Source organism: Sceloporus occidentalis, unplaced genomic scaffold (genome assembly GCF_023333645.1).
Source record: "Sceloporus occidentalis isolate IW3139 unplaced genomic scaffold, rSceOcc1.0.p SCAF_74, whole genome shotgun sequence".
NCBI classification, from domain to species: domain Eukaryota; kingdom Metazoa; phylum Chordata; class Lepidosauria; order Squamata; family Phrynosomatidae; genus Sceloporus; species Sceloporus occidentalis.
Window position 1 is genome coordinate 1,797,148 of NW_028317054.1, and position 21,744 is coordinate 1,818,891.

The 21,744-nt window shown below is 36.9% G+C and overlaps 1 protein-coding gene across 1 annotated transcript in view; it reads right to left on the bottom strand.

Moving 5' to 3' along the window:
* Window positions 1-21,527, bottom strand: part of LOC149285925 (STE20/SPS1-related proline-alanine-rich protein kinase-like) — a 101,972-nt gene extending 80,445 nt beyond the window's left edge. Inside the window, exons 1-4 of the mRNA XM_089494652.1 lie at window positions 21,428-21,527; window positions 7,726-7,838; window positions 3,468-3,576; window positions 1,951-2,092 (exon numbers count right to left, since the gene is read on the bottom strand). Of these exons, the coding sequence (XP_089350778.1) occupies window positions 1,951-2,092; window positions 3,468-3,576; window positions 7,726-7,838; window positions 21,428-21,527 (464 nt within the window). The remainder of the gene's footprint in view (window positions 1-1,950; window positions 2,093-3,467; window positions 3,577-7,725; window positions 7,839-21,427) is intronic.
* Between the last annotated feature and the right edge of the window lie 217 nt (window positions 21,528-21,744).

Here is a 21,744-nt window from a genome sequence, read left to right on the forward strand (position 1 = left end):
CACCCCAATATGTGTTCAGCAACATCTCCTGAGTACAGTGATACCCCACATGCATGGGTTTGTCATTTTTGGGGGGAACTAAAAGGCCACATTTGGTACGTGTGCATTTTTCTAATTGGAAATTAGATGTGTGGCCATCCTTCCCCCCGTGTTAATTGGGACCTTGTTGAACCTGGCCAATTCAATTTACCCCATCAAATCATACATTTTTCAAAATTAGACACCCCATGGGCATTTAATATGCCAGTATTTTAACTCTTTCCATGCGAGAATTGTTTTAAGCTAATATGCTAATTTTAGGACTTGCTCACAAAAATATATTTTTTATATATATATATTTTTTTTTTTGCCTTTTTTAAAAAAATTTTAACATTTTTTTTCAACTTGAAGGTTCCCCTGATAGTGAAATCAGTGGGAAATTATTTTTACATTTTACTGTTTTTTTACTATTTTTTTTCTAATTATTATTAATTTTATTTTATTTTTAATTTATTTTTTCTAATCACACTGTGATTAGAAAGCTGAGCTCCATTGACTTGCATGGTTGAATGCAGTACCTATATTCAACCTGCAAGTGGAGCCAGAGTTCTCTAGAGGGTCTGGAGACCGTCTAGCGAACTTTTTAGACTTTATTGTTTCTTTATTGAATTTTCCCGGACCGCCGCCATCTTGCAGATGGCGAAGATCACCAGCAGCTGCGGCTGTGACCGCTCTCCGGAGCGGTCACAGCCCATCCAAAGGTAAGTGTTTGGTGTCGCTGGATGCCTCCTGGTCGAGGCATTCCAGCGACACCATTTAAGTTTAGGAGGCGATCGTTGATCGCCTCCTAAACGCTTTTAAAACGGGCGTCCGCCGCCATACAAAGTATGGCGGATGTTGACGCCCCGGGGAGGGGCCAGAGATGGCCCCTTTGTGCCGATAATGGCGTTGCTGAATGCCTCGAGGTCGAGGCATTACAGCAACGCCGTTTCGGTGCAGAAAGCGAAAATAGATCGCTTTCTGCACCCGTTTAATGACGTGCCGGTCCTGGCACGTCATTTGTCGTTATCGACATGAATTTCCGTGACGTGCCCGGACCGGCAATTGTCATCAAGGGGTTAAATCTTAATCGTGTTAATAAATTACTTGGTTTCCAGATTGCATCTGTTACAATCCTGCCCACTGTCTTTAACCAGGAAGGACATTGCTCAGGAATATGAAACCTTTCTGAGAACAATATTCAGCCCAGAAATCACCAAGCAGACGGGTAAATTTAAAGACTTGAGTGCTTACAGTGAATGTTTAAGCAGCTGATCTTGGAGATGAAAGTTCGTAGCGGAAAAAAGTCCGAGGTAATCATCATCCAACAACTCAGTGATCAACATCATCACTATATGGTCAAGAAATGCACACACAACAATACTCTACAGGGATACTGCTAGAGACAACAAAAAATGTACTTACTTAAATATGATCTATGGCATAATACTCTGCTGTGTGTTAACTGTATCCTTCATTTAATATTTTATTGAAACAATCAATATATATACTTAAAGTATCATTTAAAATAAAACAATATTATTTATTATAGATCAGTGGCGGTCTTAAGAAGAATACATAGGATATGTGTGACTCTATGGTGCGTTATGGCCAATATAGAGCAGATACACACAAAATGTTAAGCACAGGGGCACATTTATTAGTTATTAAGTATAAATTAAAGGGACGTTACAGCTTTCTAACCTGTAAAATGCCAGATGACATTGAAAGATAACTTGATTACATTTAAGCAGTCCACTGTAACAATATCATACATGCATTGAGTATGACAAACATAATCCGGCATATATAATATAATGATATTATTCCATAAAGTGGGAAGATTGGAGAGATTTTAGGGGGCAGCACAAAATCCTCTCTTATTGCCATTCATTCACTTGCATGAGTAGTAGAGTGATAACCAAGACTTACCTATGAATCTGTCCGTTTCTGTGCAGATAATCTAATCCTTCCAATACTTCCTTAAGAATAGTTGCTATTATTGGTTCATCTAGAACTCCATTTTTATGCTCACCTCTACCCACAATATTCTTTATAATATCTAACATAGAACCTAATAAAATGAAAAGAAAAAAGAAAAAAATACAATATTAATATAATAGACCTTTGTACGTAAAAATAGCCTGACTATATCTTCAATTAAATATTTTTCTTGGCTCAAAAGCATTTATAAACAGTTTGTCTTTGACATTTTATCGCGTTTATACACTGTCCGGTACAGTCAGAGTCATTATATCAACTGGTAAATCCAGCTTTTATGCATCAAGAGGTGCTAATGTTTCCAAGTGCTGATTTTTACTTCTACAACAAATATTCTCATGAGTTGCCATCATCATTTGTTCAACACAGAGGACCTTTTGTAAAAGTTCCATGTCTCCATGCCAAAATCTGCAATTTCAGTTTTTTTGGTTTAAGTAAGTGATGTGGAAACGATCCTAGGAGCGCATTTAAACTTGGCTTTTAAACTGTGGATGGCATTTTCAAAAAGCTTTATGAAAAAATAAGTTTCTGGACAAATATCTGAGATATCAAAAATGTATGTGATGTACGTGCAAATACAGGAACTTGCTCGGGAATTCAATTGTTCAGATTTCTGATTTTGTTAACATGTTCAGAGGGTTTATGAGTTCGTTATTTATGACTCTGTATATCAGACACAAATAATTGTGACAAAGTAAAATATCACCTTCTCATTTACTTGTCAAATGCAAGCGTAACAAAGAAGCAAACCTAGAAAATTGTAAGTGAAATTTTATATATATATATATATATATATATATATATATATATATATATATACATATATACACACACCGTATTTGCCTGATTATAAGACGACCCCCCAAAATCTAAATATTAATTTAGGAAAAAACAAAAAGCCTGACTATAAGACTACCCTATAGGAAAAAAAGTTTTACTAGTAAATATTAATTCATGTAAACAATTTTTTCATATTTAATAAAAGCTATGACTGAGAAAAATATATATTTTTTTATTTCCTTTTATTTGCCAACCTGCCCCCCCAGTTATGCACATCTGCCCCCAGGGTTGCCACTCTGCCCCCAGAAATGCCTTATACCCCCTATTTGCCACTCTGCCCCATGATATGCCTTTTAACCCCCTATATGCCAGAGTGGCATATAGGGGGGTTAAAAGGCATATCATAGGGCAGAGTGGCATATAGGGGGTTAAAAGGCATTTCTGGAGGTATATATATATATATATATATATATATATATATAACTGCTAACAGCAATCACACGCCTATCAAGCCAAGGCAGCCAGTACATGGTGGAATCTGATGAGGGTTTGAATCTCATCTACAAGACACTGCTTAGTTAGTAAATAACCCCAGGGACTTGTTTTGAGATCAACTTGTAAATCTTAAGTCAACAAAAAATTGTCAAAATAAGTAAGCAGATGCTCACCTCCACTTAACAATTTCATGACGAGCCAAAGTTCTTCCTTTACCACAAATGAGGTGTAATATGTCACAACATTTGGGTGGCTGCACTGACTCATGGCTTGAATTTCTTTCTGAAATATAATAAAAAATGATTAAGTCTTCTTATATCAATTACACAAATCACACAGCAACACCGGGTGACAATATTTGTGCGACATTAAAGTATGAAACAGGCTGGATGGAGATCAGCTCTACCATCTAACATCATTTGCCTCATCCAGTGCTCTCTGGGTTTGGTCTGGGGATATTGGTGAACATCTAGGTTTTCTTACATTTTGGGCTAAAGAATATTTATATGTGAGAGAGAGATACAGAGGATTGATGGTATTTGTGACAGAGAAAGCTCAAGACGCGCAGCTTTGGTCCACAGTGTCCAAGATCTAAGTTATAAAAACACTACTTAAAAGAAAAAGTAGTATGGGGTTTTCTTAAAAATATAAAACAACAATCTCTTCCTTCTAAACTTATTTGTGTTCTGTAGCATTTTTCAAAAATGATAATGGAGCCCAAAGCAATCGCTGGAGTATCAAGAAGTAAAGCAGAGAGACATCATTATGACATAAATCTATAGAGTTGGCTCTACTCCCATGACACTGTCTGTCGGGCCTGTACTGGCCATGTGTCACACGGGGCAAATGCCTGGTGGGCCGCTTGCCGACACCACTCCACACTCACCCGATCTGCTGTTCTAGCAGGAGATCATGTCCTGCAACGCGTGACCATCTGCTGGACATGACCGGCCACGTGCTGCATGACCACAGAAACACAGCGTGCAGCGTGTCACATCCAAATGTCGGCAGCACTCACTCCTTATCATCCCCACTCTGACCCGGCTGTCTCTACTGTAAATGGAAGATTCTTATGCCAATGTAAAAGGGATTTGAGGACAAAATGCATATTAATTTGTGATAAACTTTGCTGAATCTAATTTAAATGATTGGCTGCTGTTTCGATATGTAAAAAATTGATATTATTCATGTATTATTTAAGAGTTATAGTGAACAAAAAAACCCCCAGAATTTACATAATGACATTGTTGGGACTAGATCTATTTCATGGTATTTAAACCAGTTAAAGCAAATTTGCCCATTACTGTTTAAAACGGAATTTAGCCTTAGAGTCAGGGCACATATACGAGGAAGCATTAAAGTTATGTTGAAAGGAGAACTATATAATTTTGTTTCATGATTATATAAACTTGATTATTTTAGTATGGAAAACATTCAATAATCGTAGAACTGCTAAAGTCGTGGTAAAGATTTACATATTGAATGTATTTTATACACGTTCATTTTGCCTTTGGCCACTATTCAAGGTTTTATTTTGATCCTTCAAATGAGACTCCAAAGCAAGGTCTACTCTCTGTCTGCGTCCAATGTTTGTTTTGGCAATCCAATAAATGCTACGAGAGAACAAGAGAAAATCTCTTGGCATTTCATCAAATTCCTATTTCCCAACAAATTAAGTAGCTGAGAATGGAAAATCTCACCACTTATTTAGACAATTCAAGTTCGCAGATCTAAATAAAAAAGCAAGAGATGGCACGATGTCCCTTGTTTATTCGCAGTCCTTCTTCCATGATACTTAATGATAATTTTTTTTAGTTTGTAGTGATGGCTGGTAAATATAGTAATCATTTTATGTCTACTCTTGCTATAGTACACAGTACTTAATATCCACCTGCATATTATTTAACATGATAGATGTAAACAGAACGTACTCTATGAGACCTAACTTACACAATGACCAGTGCGCCAGCTGTTCAGCTGCACCCGCCATATTGCTGTACGGTGGTTTTCCAATGAATTAAACGGGTGCTCTGCATTGACGTTAGAAACGTCATCAAAATTTCTTATTGTAAGGTTACAATACGAGCTAATGAGATTGAGCATGGTGCTAGCTTGATGAAGAAATTCTATATAGTTTACCTTGTGCCCACTTGTCGGCATCAACATATCCTGCCCATAAGGTTGTCTCCATTTGAGACACAGGGAACATTTCCTTTACACAGGAGAAACAAAAACCCCAAATGTATGTTTCAGACTCTATGGCTCTCACCAGTAAGAGGAAGAATAAGCAAGGACATCTAAGTCTGGAATTTCATTTAACTTTTAGGAAAAACCCATAGAATCTTCCACAAAATGCAACAGAGCATGTGGGGTGGCAGGAAAGGAAGAGGTTAGGAGCCCATTGGGCTGTTAGTCATGGACAGCAAACTTTTGAAACTCTAGTTGATTCTAATTACGATTCAGATTTTTAATACGTGCCCCTAATTTTAAACACAAAGATCCTTAAAAAATGTAGCAGAGGATTAGTCTGACTGTGATCATAGACAACACTTTTGTGGTATTTGTGGTATCAGGGACTTTGCTGCATGCGCTGGAAAGTATGAGATACTAAAGGGAAATCTAAAATATAAGTTTAGGCAAGGGTCTAAACTTTTAGCATCTGGGGATCGGAATCAATGATCCTATGGGCATACATGGGAACTCCGGGTAAAGCTCCGATTCTCTGGGTCTCTATGGGGAACTCTGTGTCGCAGGAGTGGCATTGCAATGTGCCCCATTCCCTACCCAGTACCCCATTAACAAAAGTGTCTGACCGCAATGTCAACAGGGCTACCCACCGATGTCAGTGGGACCTCCTACATTCATCTGGGAAGTCGGAGGCAGAAAGGTCTCAGGTATGCCTATATCTGAAATCTTCACTCGCTTACCTGCATACTCCGGAACTCTCTGGGTTTGGTCTGGAGTCTCCAGGTGAAGCCCTGATTCCTTAGGTACACTTATGTGTAATTGTATTAGTAAAGGTACCAATTTTGCATGGGTGTGGGCCCAAACAAGCCATGGAAGCCATGGAAGGCCCAGGGGGCTCCCTGCACTGCTCCATACGTTATGCCTATGGTTGTGGCTTTTCATTGACAAACAGTGGTTCCATGCCTGTGTAGCAGTGCTTCCCTTTGCAATGTTCATCCAGTTGATATTTGACTCAATATTTAGTAATATCAGAGAAAGTCTAAACCTCTAGCAACACTGATGCCTTCGAGAAAGTGACGGCCATATTATATTGCATAATGTAAACATTTTTCTTCATAGATATGTCTGTATGCATTAATGTATATTTGTTATGAGTGTGAACTGCGGACCCTTAATATGTACAGCACTGCGTAGTTTGTTGGCGCTTAATAAATAAAAGATAATATTAATATCAATAACAATGATATTTGCCAAACCGGACATGGTATATCGACAAGTAGGTACGTTTCTGTGGGCCATGCTTATCAGTCCTTTTTAAATTAATTGCTGATAAATACTGTTTCTAGAAATCATAACAGCATAGAGGTCTTAAGTCTACCCTTCCAACTAGGCTCATAACTTATTATTTGCGAAACAGTAACTTAGTCCCAAGAACTAATGATAAAGTAATAAAGACCATGGGTATCAGGACTTTTTCGGCATATAATCTCTTATTTGTTCTAATTATTAATAAACTCCTCTTTTTTTGCATTTTATTGAGAAAATCACTTTCCCAAAGAATAAAAAGCTACTGACCTGTAATGGAACTAGCCAAGACTAGACATGCCTGTTTGAAATGAAAGATAAATAATTAAGCGCTTTTGCCATAACAAACTTTTTATTCTCCTGCCGCCTGTGGAGTGTTTCTCACTGTGTAATTGAATGAGAGTCAGGAGGTCTGCCCCTCCACTTAACCTCTTCACGGCCAGGTGGCTGAGCTAGAGGTAATGGATCCGTTTATAAAACGGGCAGAGAGGCACCCGGGGCTACTTGAACAAAATGGGTTGCATACTTCTTATTTTTGTTTTTGTTATCTTCTAAAACATTTACTTATTGTTTAGTATTTTTTATGATAGCATTAATCATGTAATAACAGTTCGCTATGGAAAATGTAGATATTTCTGGCAAAATACACGTCTTTAAAAACTCTCTGCGTTTTACATGAAGTTTTTAAGTTCTTACACCAATTTCTGGATCTCAGATTGGATGGACAGATTCTTGGGGTCACACAGTCCTTCGTATTATACTTTAATCAACTTTTAACAAAATAACTAATTTCTTATGTTGATTTAAAATGTATTGTTGGCATTGCTTTGGATACGTAGGTCTCACTGCCAGCCTAAAGTTTGAACTCTTTTCTGTTGATTGGCGGTAAAAATTTTACATGGCATAAAAAATTTTTTTGTAACATGTATGTCTACTTACGAGTAGCTCGTCCATACTGGTCTGGCATTTTTCTAAGTTGATTCGCTTTATGGCAACGCGCTCCTGTCTGGGTTTGCATAATGCTGATTGGACCACAGCTGTGGCGCCACTACCTGAAATACAAAGGTTTACAAAAAAAATCTGTTGATATGAGTCATTCATAAATACAGAGTGCCTGTAATGGGCTTGATTCAAAGGACTAACCAAATCTTAGTCTTTGGTAAAGGTTTATCTTTAGCTTGACCGCGCATGCCCAGTGTGTTCGATTGGTTCTTCTAAAAGTTTAGTCAATGTATCCATTTTAGGATAAGGAAAAGCTTTAGGGGACACATTTTCTATGGTTTTAAATTTGCATTTTCTGTGCTTTGTACTGTTGAATGTAGGATCTTTCTATAAGATTTAGTCAGGTTGTTGAATTGCTTGCTGTGGTTTGGTTTTTTTTACACCGTTGAGGCCATTTATGGTTTAGTCAGGTCGCTGAATCGAGCCCAATGTTTCCTGACGGACATTTTTCATGGCTCTCTCTCTCTCTTGGGAGGTTTCCCTTTTGCTACTTGTACACACAAAAAACAGAAATACATTTTTTTAATTCATCAATGAATATCAATTTCAACATCTATACTTAAATAGTGAGACACAATTTTAGAGTGACTTAAATAAAAACTTTACAGCTATATGAGTTTCATAAGACAACCACAAACACACATATACACACATACCAGCATGCAAATCCGTGTGACAGCATGCACTAGGCTGCCCGCAATACATCATCCATGCATTATGTGACCTGCGCATGACATCACAAGCCTTTCCATCAATAGAAAATGCCATATCTGCCTCTTTTCAGACATGTTACAGAGCGGCTGGGAGTCTCATATTCTAGACAGCAGACAGCCAGAACACTCCATGGTCAGATTTGGAAAAAAAATGGTTTTGAAATGGCAAAACGCTACTTGTACTTATTGCCCAATACCTTGCAGAAAAAAAGCAAAAAAAAACCCATGAAAAAATAGGGTATTTCTAAACTCGGGACAAATAGTAGAATCTATTTAGCAGGTTTTTTTATTATCTTTTTTGGATGGGTAAAAGATTTTACAAATAAAAGTGAGAAAAAGATGTGATGGTCAGGTGTCCACATACATTTATTCATATAGTAAATAAATTACCATGTTAAGAAGCCCACTTATGCTTTTATCCAAATTATTATTATTATTTGATGAAATTTTATGTGCCAAATTAAACAACCAGAACGTAGTCATCAAAGCATTCTTCAAACAACGGAATGCTTGAGTCTGATATTATTGCTTTAGTCATAGGGTTTGACCCTCAAGTCTCTTACGATCTTTTTGACTATATATATATATATATATATATATATAGTAATTATTTATAATCCAGGTCGCATATGACTAAGCTGACTACCGGCGTCTCCTCTACGCAAATAGCTAAGTCTGGATGTTTGGCTGCCTGCAAATAGTTATAAAATCAAAACAGTCCTCATATGAAGTGTAGACTACAGAAGAAATATTTAATCCATAACCAAGACAGAAATGGGGAGAAGAGGCACGAAGATGCAAAAACACCTGACGTGTTTCAAAATCCTAAACAGCTCTTAATCATAGGCCTATGTTCAGCGGCTTAAAAAGCGTATTTGTATCTTCCTGACTTCCAGACTTAAACTAGCTATTTTTTTTGACAGTACCAAGAATTCTGTCATTGCTAAGCTACGAAAAAACCAGGTCTATCCTGCCAACTCTAAATAGTCTGTAAGCTTAGAGCCGTAGCTGTCCCGCCACACCTTCATTAAACAAATCTTGGTCTGTAGCATCCGGTCCAGAAACAAAAACCTGCGCGCTATATAAACATGACGGCAGCCAGATAGGGAACGTCGGTATAATGAGATGTAATTATTGCAAACGCAGAACTGTTGCATTTCCTTAACATGTTGCTCTTATCTAGATAAATTATTATTATTTGTATAAGGGTTTCACTAAAAAGACTTACTGCAAGTAGGAGTTTACTTACAAACATCAAATTATATGAAATGAATATTAAATGTCATTTCAATACAATGGGTTCTATACATTATTTTAATAACATTCTAAGGTGATATACCCTGTGGGTCAGTATATAAAACAGTTTATGTTTAAAGGGAAACTCCTACAGACACCAGACAAGCCAGAAGGCTTGTTTTTCCCTCAGAAATCTCATGGTGCTGCCACAACCACAAGGGATTCTGGGTAGGCGCATGCAAATAAGGTCAACAATAGTCACCTTTTGCCTCAATATCCACTTTATACATGGATCCCTTGGAAGTAATTGCCCGCTGTACAAGACAGCCTTTAGACAAAACTCGGGAAGAGGTGCAGTAGCCAGATCACCGCTCGTGGACAGCTGTTTTGTCCTTAATGTGACTCGTCAGCATGAGGTTGTGATACTGGCTTAATGCTTTAAGCCACTTCCATTTTTTTTTTCTTACTTGGATGTTTAAGATGAATACTCACCTACCTACCTATGATCCTCCAGCAGTCTCCAGCCTCTTCTCTTTGGACCTGGTAGACTCTTAGAACACTGCAGAGAACACGTAACATCATGTCGTAAGTACAGACGCCGTAAATGGCGTTTGACATCCCATATAGAAGCCATTTGTTGACAAAAAAGGCAAATAACGGCCTCATTTTTCAACAATATGAAGCTTCATGTCTGACATGATCGGAGGTCATGGTCCAGCTGGAAGAAGACTGGAGAAAGGGCTACCTGTGCACATGGAGGAGACTAGGATGCAAGTACACCAATAAAAAATTGGGTAAGGTTAATACACTAACAACTAATCACACAACACTAGGTACCTACTGTCTACATACCTATACTACAAAATGTGGGAGTTCCCCTTTAAAATCAAGTAAGCAATAAATACATTCTATAAGCCCAAAACATTTGCTGGACACAGGTTTATCACTTATAAGACCGTACTAAAGTGAACTTCTGGTGGGTGTCAGCACCATTGTATAACAGTGTACCGGCGCTCACATCATTATACATGATCAGTCAACAGGAAACCAGCAATACTGGATTCCGCCAATAAGGGAGAGTCCAGGCTGTCAACAAAACGTTGACCAACTGGTAAATTCTAATGGGAGTCTTGATGTAACTTTTTTAAGACGTACTGTTACGTCCTAAGGGGTTAAAGTGAGAAAGCTTGGTTTGTGGAGCTCTCTCTATCTGGCATTGAAAATTGCTGGCATGAGTTACTGGTGAAATGTCATTATTTTTCTTTCTTCATATCTGACACATTCTGTTCCTAGTTTCCGCTGCAGGGCTTTCACAAGTGAGCACAGTTACATAGTTTCACGTAGTTACATAATCACTCAGGTTGGACACAAAGTCCATCAAGTTCATTTTTTTCCAGTACCGATATCTGTTGACCCAGAACATGGCAAAGAAAATATAAATGAGACTTTCACCCAATAGTTCCCCAACGAAGAACAAACAATTGTTCTTGACTGCAAAAGCAGATCATTTCCCCATAGCAACATTTCTTATGCTGAAGGTAACTTGTTACAATCCAAAATGCCTGTTTTTGCTAACAAGTCACAAGCTTTTCCTAAAAGTAGTGACTGAATCTACAAAAACTATCTGTTGACAGTGCATTCCACATGTTAACTGTCCTGACTGTAAACAAAAAAAACCCACTTTCCTTTGCATAACAAGATATCTGTTTTCTCCAAGCCTTAGATGATACGCCATGTTGGCCATGGAAGAGTTGGCCATGGAACAGTTCCAACAACAGATCCTATGTTCAAAACCTAGGAGGTAGCCCACTTTATAGGTGACAGATCACTTCACTGCCTGTCCAACATAGAAGAATACTAATTTTAAGATGCCTAAACACAGCAAGACGCTTGCACAGATTATGTTACATCTGCAACATATCTTTCTAAACAGTTGGAAGTTAATTAGACATGGAAAATGGGAAGGATTGTCGTAATTAATTGTATAACAAAATACGTTGTGTAGATCCTTATCCTCTAACAGGAGTCATCGATTAATGGCAAGTACTGATGGGGGTCTTTACTGTTCTTCTAATCCAAGGGTTGTTGAAGGACATAACAAACCACAATGTATCAGGAAGCTTATCCCGAACGACATGAGTTCCTTCCTAGCATGCTCTCTCTTTGTTGTGGTAACATGGTAGCGATCATCTAGCTGGACATCTTTTCGTAGCGGAGACCATGGATAATTAATAGTTGTGTGAGACATTTCTACTGTCTAATTGCTTGTCTATTTATAATCGAAATGAAAATGCAGTTTTTATGATACAGAAGTTATATTTCATAGGATAACACAAAGAGATCTTTGTTTCCAAATGAGTCTTTTTCATACCCAGTTTGCTTTCCCTGGTACAATAGAGATCACATCCTTTATTCCCTTTAACAACCAATGCCACAATGAGCAGTTACAGAGAATTAATTAGAATACATTAGAGGATGAAGCCTGCAGGTTCCAATTATCCATCAATCCTATGCACCTGGTCATTATTGTAGTTGGTGAATCCACAAAAAATACAATTTATATTATATTACCTAGCGCTTTAATACACTACCAAACATGAAGGCAATTAAATTATTCTATTAGCAAAGAAGAAAAAAGGTCTATATATATATATATATATATATATATATATATATATATGCATTTTCTTAGACAAAAATGAAAACACAGATTTCATGAGCCTAACTTGTAGTGTTTGTCTATGGCCAGATATAACAATATTAACCCTTTACTAAAAACTACAGTTCTGCTTATAAAAAGTTAAATGTTAATAATATGTCATTGCTAAGGTTTATAGATGTATTAATTAATTTCTTAGCTGTGTTATTTTTGTGTTTTCCAAGACACACACATTTGTCAAACACCCCCCCCCGTCCCATTAGCGATATTTAATTAAAAAATATAAAAACAAGCCAGAAGAAGGATATCAATTTACTTAAAACACAAAAATATACCATAACGATATATTTCTTAAATATTTTTGGTTACAAAGCTGGTTGGCGCATTCCCAATTATACTAAGATTAACATCTGAAAATTCACTTCAATTCTAAAGAATATTTTTATTGTATAACCACAACTAGAAACAATAATATTCAAAATTTAATAGTAAAAAAAAATCAGCTTTGCTCTTAAATTTTGATTAAAAGCTCTTGTTAAGTAAGCTGGGCATGGCAATGGTAGAACTAAATATTGTGCACACTAAGTGTTAACAAACCAGTGGCACTAAATCAAATGTTTTTGTCCTCCAGTATTTATTTTAGCTTTTTCCTGATATTCTGTTTTATTTCTGCCGCTGAAAATCTGTTTATTTAAATTGCTAGTATTTACATTGCTGTTTATGCTGAAAATGTTACAAATTGTTTATTGGTTTCATTATTTAGCAGATTTATGGCACAGAATTCTGAGTAAAGATTTAGCTGAGAGTAAAAACCAGAAAAAAAGCTGTTAAGGAAAAAAACATTTATCTTTACAGACAACAGACTATAAATCACAGCCGAGAACATGCAGAATGTTTTACTGCGCAGCTTACTGCTACTCCACAAGAACAGATAACTATTCAAATTATAATTCCAACGAAGCCTAAGGCGATAGGCAGACATAGGTATGCCTTCAAACTGTTTTGTTACTGCAGGATTACAAAATAACTACAACTAAGCTTATAATGGGTACTCCTTATCTATATTTCCATTTGCCGACAATTTTGGTATAAAGCTCCTTCCGAGTCATCCCATGTATCAGCATTAACACCTTATTATACTATCATGCTCTAGACATGTGCAATTATATTTATAAGTTGATTAATAATGTACAATACATTTACACTTTCATTCAGATTTACATATATACGTATAAGCAATTGCTGTAACTCAGTGGTATAGTGGTCTTCAGGTCAAGTCATACTCAACAATCTGTAGACTGATTAAAGAATGGAGTTCACCAAAACTGGGATCTCAGAGACTTTGTGTCCCTTGGGACACCTGTCTAGTTCATAAAGATTTAACCCCATGGTGGATGTCACATGGCAACAGGACCACCATCAGGGTGTGACAGTAGTACTAATGTATAGGACCCAGCCAAAGCAGTGTGATCTATCACTGGCCCCCTCAGGGGTACAAATGGTCCTTATAGGGTATAATCAGGAATAATATCAGGTTCATATGTATGTAATGTACAACATAATCATTCCTTGCCATTTTCTCTGTCTGTCTGCCTGTCTCCCCATCTAACTATATCACTATTAGTGGAAGCATGCAGCCAAGGGGACACAGGGACCACAGCTGGTTAGGGAGATGAAAAGATATCCCCCGATCAACCCCCTTAGCTAGATTGAAATTGAGTGAGGTCTGTACCTTTTGCACAGCTGAATCATACCTCCCACGTGGCCTCCTTGCATCACATGGAAGCTGTGCACTGGGATATGACATCATACCCTAGATTTCTGCCTCAATGTGCCCTTTTATATAGGGAGAGATTGGTTATTACCAAGGGACAATGTAAGTCCAGTACAAGAATTGAGTTTTTTGGGGGTGGTACCCCATATATCCTAGAAGGGATGATACATTGCAAATGTATATACGGAAGACTGCTGTAATTTGTTATAAGTTATGATTATTATTTGTAGATTTACACAGTGCCATTACATTACGCAATGCTGTGCATTGATTGAGGTTAACAGTTAATTCACATACAAATACAGTGTAATATCCAAAAGCTATAGCAAACATTAAGCTGTCTCATGCTTCATACTCATTTCTCTCAGCAAATATGCCTTGTCTTACAACATATTAACAGTTACCTTTCCATCATAATACGACGCTGCTTATCATGCCTGGACTTAGGCGGCCACCGGCCTTAAAGTGCCAGGACCACCTTGTTATCCCGTCTGGCCCAGCTGTGTGCTTAAACTTTGGTTTATCACAGCATCACTGTTTATATCCATAAGAGTGTAGCTGGCTATAGAGACATGCTTACATGATTCAACGTTTCATTATTATTTCCCCAAAATAGCAAAAAACTGCATACTTTTGGTTTATATCCCTTATACGCTACAAATGTAGTTTAATGCAGAAGACTTGCTGTGCATGATAGGAGTTTTACTTTCCAGCAGCTGACACATCATACCTTGTCTAAATACCAATATATTTTAATTATTACTGTGGCATAATAGTAGCAACATATTTCACTGATTTCCAGTATTTATTTGTTCATACTTTCCATTTTTTTCATTGGCATGAATTAATGAGGAATACATTTATATCTATTGAGTTCCATCATCAATACCTCTTTAAAAGCAAATACCATGCATATGCCTTATCATCCTACTAACAGCAGTAATAAGATTGTGTATATATATATCTATATATATATATCCTAATAGATATATACAAATACTTAGGAAATAATTAGAGAAAGTCAATATTGCATGCTTGAACTTTACAATTATCAGATGATAACACAATTAAACAAAAACTCACACGAACCAAGATAACACTATGTGCTTGGGCATCATTGTGCAATAATTCAATGTAAAAAAAATGAAAAGGAAATGAAAACCTTAACAGGAGGACTTAACAGTTCTTGCCCTGTTGGCTAAGATTAAGTAAGTGCCTATGAGAGAGGGAAAGCTTGCTCCTCTGGCCTTTAGGCTGAGTTGGTATATATATATATATATATATATATATATATATATATATATATATACATACATATATACGTGTGTGTGTGTGTGTGTGTGTGCGTTCTGCAAACACATATCTTCCAGAAAAACTGGTCTAAAAGTAAAGAACAGGAATCCACTGAACTGCATTTAGTAAATTTACAGACTTGTAACACTTTAACTACACCCTTGTGTGTAATTTCCCATCAACATGCTTTCAAAGTCAGTGAACATGAGAAAGTCACTTTGAACCTACCTTTAGCAATATACATTAATGTCAACATTTGTCATGTTATGACCTAAAGTGTTCCATGAGCATTTGCTTTTTGCAATGGACATGGTTAAAAATGGCAGTAGATGAAACGGTATCCCTTAGAAATCTAGGATGTAGGATACATGTAGGATACATTGGGTTGAAATCTCATGTTAAAAACACAATTCCCTTTACTAACATCCAAACACAGCCCAAAGTTAAATATAAAATTGTATCAAATGATGGTTTATATTTATTTGAAAATGTTTCATTTTAGTTTGTAATCATGTGACGGTTAGTGATGGGCTGAAAGGTTCAAAAACCATGTTGTCGCTCCAGCCACTTACAAATGTCAGTGTTGTTCGAGATGTGTGCAAACGACATAAAATGCACTAAAAGAAAGATCTGTTTCGGCTTCTTTGAAACCATGAAGGTATGGTAGCTATGTAGCTGGGGCCCCTGGGGGCCTTAGATGGTTTTAATCCAGCACTGATAACACTACAGTTTATTAGAATAAATTCAACCAAAAACATCTCCTCAATACTTCAATTCTGGTTAGATTATTACAATAAGAAATAATAGTGAGGGTTTATATAAAATATGTATTATTATTATCATCATTATTATTATAAGATGTCTGTAGTTTTCCTAAATGGTTTGCCATTTTTTAAGCTATTTTGAGTTTAATTGGACTAAAAAGGCTTTCACATGAAACCTATCAGTACTACCACAAAACAGCCATCACGCAAACCTTTGGGAGCAGAAAGGGTTGAATAAACTTTACATTAAAATTTTCTATGCTTATCCCCAAATCAACAAAGTATATTGTAAACTGATTTTTGCATGATGACAGCAGACGGGCTCGGATCATAGAGGAATAGCCAAGGAGCCTGATCTAACAAAGAGACCCTACCAGTACATTAGGCAAATACCCACCAAACATCTGAGCCTCTTCAGGAGGACTACAATCACTTTGAGTCACCTGAATCAAATTGCAGCATCATTAGAGTGTTGTAGCTTCATCTGCATTTAATATTATTCCGATCAAATACAAAAAAGCAGATGATGATGGCATACCGTTATTTAAGGTTGCCTAATGGTTACTAACTTAATTGGTCTAGCTAGATCTTCGGTGGTTCATAATATCTCATCAACAATAAGATCAGGTTTTGTTTTCATCTCTGGGGGAAATGTTTATGGTCTTTCTGGCTCCACACAGAAAAGAAACATTTACAGAAAAGCTCAATAAACACAAAAAGCATTCTTTGTATACATCGTAAAGTCGAGGCCAAATTGTTTGCTTTGGGTAATACAACAATAACTCACATAAAATACATGGTCACTAAAACCAGCTGCTTGTAATTCCATCTTGAATCTTTTTTGATTAGAGGAGATTTTATAGATATATTGATGTGTGTTGTATTGGTGGCATAGAGGCATGGGATAAAACTTGATATGATTAAAAATGTTTTATATCCTATTGCCTTAAAATTGATTAAAAGGGTGTGAATAAATGTCTTCTTTATAAAATGAATGAAGCTATACTTGAACAACAGGTCACTTTTATGCCTACCAGCTGGGATGACCAGCAGATGGCAACCTGAAGGTGACAAGTTGTTAGCAGAGAATGTTCCCCAAACTGCAGGAGGATCATACCTATTAACAAAAAAGTATTTGAAGTTTTAATATGACAATGGTGCTGCTTAGCAACAGAGCCCTGATATTCATCTCCTCAATTTATTATATGACTGCAAGAAGACATCTTACAATGCTTCCACCTGCCTATAAAGATTAACTAGTTAGACAGATAATAAAATATAATAGGATTGGGATTATTACAAACAAATTATAAAGATATATTCATCTGTTCCTGCTGCAATCCTCTCGCAGTTTTAAACAAAGCAAATCTCCTTTAAACCACAATTTCTCTTAGATTTACTCACGTTCTCTTAAGTCATAAATGGGTACAAGAGCAGAGAATCAAGCATTTCCCGGAAGAAAGGGACAACATTACAGCCTTTAAATAAAAGGGAACATATTAACTAATGCTATGCTAGGAATCATAGGTTTCCTACTATGTTTTCATCATTTTATACGTTGCCTTAACCTGATTCCGTATACATCAAATATTTATCACTTGTTGTTTCTATAAGTAAAATTCTTATGTTATATAATACTTTTTAGCCCCCTGTCTACCCATTGTACAGCGCTACAGAATATGATGGCACAATAATAAAAATAATATGTATTCAAACTGTGTCTTTACCAATTATATGTAGGGAGGGATCTGTTTCAGGAGTTTTCTTCAAAGGAGGACGTCAAAATCTAAAGCCTAGAGGGTCACAGGTTTAGATGTAACATAAGGAAGTTCTACTTTATAGAGAGGGTGATAGATAAATGGAACAGCCGGAAGTGGTACAGGCTTATATAGTGAGGGGATTTAAATATGCACTGGGTAGGCATAAAGCTATCCTGAATCTAAGACAAGATCAATGATTGATTAAGGTCTTAACAGCAGAAACATGGGCAGACTAGATGGGCCAATTGGTTCTTATCTGCCTTCAAAGTCTATATTTCTATCTGTTTTGACAACCAAGGAAAAATAACCCTTTGCGTTTCAGAAGATGAGAAATGGATGCCCGGAGGTTAAAAATGTCCAACCTGTTCTTCTTGTTCCTAATGTACAGTGAAGAGCTTTCACTATGGTCATTTGGGGAATTTAATCCCAACTACAGTTATTCACTAACTCAAGAAATATAACTTTTTGAAAAGTTGAAAGCAGAAACACTTTTATTGCACTCAGTAGAGCCCAAAGAAACTGGGACCATGTGCCTTTTGAAATTGGTACCTTTGCATGATAAGCTGCTTCATGAACGTCTCAGTAGGTCACTAGGAGTCATATCCCACGTGGATCCCTTCATTTCATTAAGAACTAAACAAGGCATAGAAAGTGTCAATGATATTTGTCTGAAGTATATCATTATAGTATATCAGTGTAGACGAGGGGGTATATTCCCCAACCCTGAGTTTGAAGGGTATTTATAAATTATAAAGAGCTGGTCCTGAATCATGTATAGTTAATCTGAGGATGTTTCATTTCATAAGACATGGCCAACTCAGCCATGTTTTTTGCAGGAGATGCTCTTTCTGGTTAGCCCTTTAAAATATCTGTAATGTCATGAATGATGTCAGCTATAATGTCATCATTAATGAAATTGCTGTAATTTGCATAGTGACATGTTAAATCAATCATATTTTATTAAAATACATTCTTGTTTTTATTTAATGTCTCCAAAAACGAGTTTGGCAAGTTACAGTTTTTACTGGTGCCTTAGTGAAAATGAGGCTTAACCCTTTAGGTCCCAAGACATGAAGAGCCACAACCTCTAGATTACATTAACCAGGGAATCATAAATCCTGTATCTCACAAGGCTTTATAATAACAATAATAATCTCCAGTGAGGGAAATCTTTCAGTTCCGATGGTATCATATAGTATGTATGGACCAGAATCCTACAAAAATTGAATGAATGTATGTAACAAAAGAAAAACTGAAGGCAATCCTATCTATGAAGAAGCGTCTCTGACATCTAAACCAGATTTTCTGGTGTTCCAGCAATCCCCAAACTTCCAGCTAAGCATAGTTTAATCTTTCATTCACACAGCTCTGGATAAAATTATTAATTAGTTCAACTGTACTTATGTAAGAGATAATAAAACCAACCCTTAAGGGCCAAAGTTGTGAATTTCTGATTTATTTCAAGCTTCTCAAAGTAACTACATACCAAAGAAAGAATGGTGAGAATAGGTGAGGAAACTGAGAAATCTCACTAATTTAACTATACATTATACAGGGTCAACCAAGCTCTTCCTTTATCAGAAGCTCTCTGACTTTCATAATGCATATTGAAGTAAATGAAATAAAACACAACTCTACTCTACTTCTACATTTGGTGAATATATCCATCTGGTGCTCAGTCCTCTAACATACAATAAATAACTAATACTCTTTAAAAAAACTGCTTCTTCCAACAATGCCCTGCTTGGATGTGACATACCAGTTTGGAGTTAAAGTAGCCATACCAATTATTTCCCATCATTTTTAACCAGCCTTCTACTTCCATTTCCAAATTAGAAGTTCACCAGCTGGTCATATAAAGCAAAAATAATACCCCGATTAAGCATTTTGATGCAATGCTTATATTTGAAGGCTTTCCATTACCAAATGCCCAACTGTACTTATTCCATGTACTTATATTCACATTTTCACAACAAACTTACATAACATGCCAATTAAAGATGATACAGTATAAACTCTCTTTGAATCATTAATAGGGTGCTTAACACAATTGCAAAAAAATCTTTTTATTTATTTTTATTTGTTTAGAAATAAATGATTGCATACAAAATTATTATTATTTTATTTATTTTTTTAATATGACTATGACATGAAAGAAAACAAATTAAATCCTAACAATAACCCAAGTTATTTTAACAAATATTTATTGCTTTCATTCAATAAGCTGAACTTTAATACATTATATATATATATATATATATATATATATATAGATATATATATATATAGATATATATATATACAAGTGATGCATATTTTTAGGTCCATAGGAAATGTACAAGAAACAACATCAGGAGCTTCCTTTTACTTTCACATAAATAATTGTCTCTGTTATTATATTATGTACAACATTGTAGCTGGCTAAATTTAGACTGCTGCGCATCTGGTCCTTTTGGGGATATAAACCAGGAACAGGATAAGCAATAAAGCAATCTTTCAAATAAGTGCTAGTAACAGGTTAGCTAAAACACTAAAGAACCATCTTATGGGGCATAGATCTGCAACAGAAAAGCAAAAAAAGAGCTACATCGATTTATATATATATATGTGTTTAATTTATATTGTGTTTTATATATATATATATATATATATATATATATAATGTTTTAGTAATATTCGACAAAATATTTAAAAAAATATAATGCCCTTTGAGATGCTTGCAACATATTTCCAACAGCACAAACCTCTGGCAACCAAAGGGTGAATGAAAGAGTCCTGAAAGCCTATTAATAGCAGTAAATGCGGAAGTACATAAAGCTTATAATGTAACATTTACATTTTGCGATGAGTATATATTGCTGTAGGTAACGACAGTGGATGGTATTAAACCTGTTTCCATGGGACAAATGTAAAATGAGCAGCGTGTCAGTATAAAAGGGGTTAAATGACACAGGGGAAGCAGGGGTCGGTGGCTTGGGTTATCACTGGGCACATGCCAAGATAAGAGGCAAGGGGCAAGATGCTGTACCCGATGCTGCTGTCATCGTTATGGCCAGGCAGGCAACCTTGAGGCGCACATGGGCAAGGCTGCTGTCTTGGGATCAGGCAGGGCTCGGGATGCTGAATGTCACAGGCAGGAGGCAGGGTGTATGTCACAGTCAGGAGGGACTAGGCTGGGTGTAGTAGGTGTGATCTTAAAGGTACAGGCAGTGACAGGGGGCATTACTATGAGTGTATGAATGCATTGCACTTCTGCTGCAGCTTGTATTAATACTCAAAGGCAGAGGAGGGTAGTCAGGGTGCAGCATCACTGCAGTGACAGCTGTGCAAGTGTGAGAAGCTGCAGCAGCCCCGGAGGATGCCGGTAGGCCCAAAGCCAGCTACCTAAGTGTCTGATCACCTGGAAGATAATATCGGAGAAGGGATTTAAATTGACTGACCGATGACCTCCTGGAGTTCGTAGCTGTCCCTGCAGATTGGCCATCCGATGGGCTGCGCAGGGAGCGGGCTGTGCACCGGAGACTCAGTCTGCTCTGCCATCCTGCCAAGCGCTGCTGCTGCTGCTGGAAGTCGCCGGGTCACCTCTGCTCAGTGGGGTGAGCTCGCACTTCCAGAGGACACTCACTCACTAGCTCACTCAGCTCCAAGCAGTGGGGAGAGAGGAGGGGAGGCCAGGAGGCAGGGGGTGGCGCTGGGGCTGCTTCCTCCTGTGTGACAGTGGAGGAGGAGCTGCTCGCAGAGAAGCTCTCCCCATCCC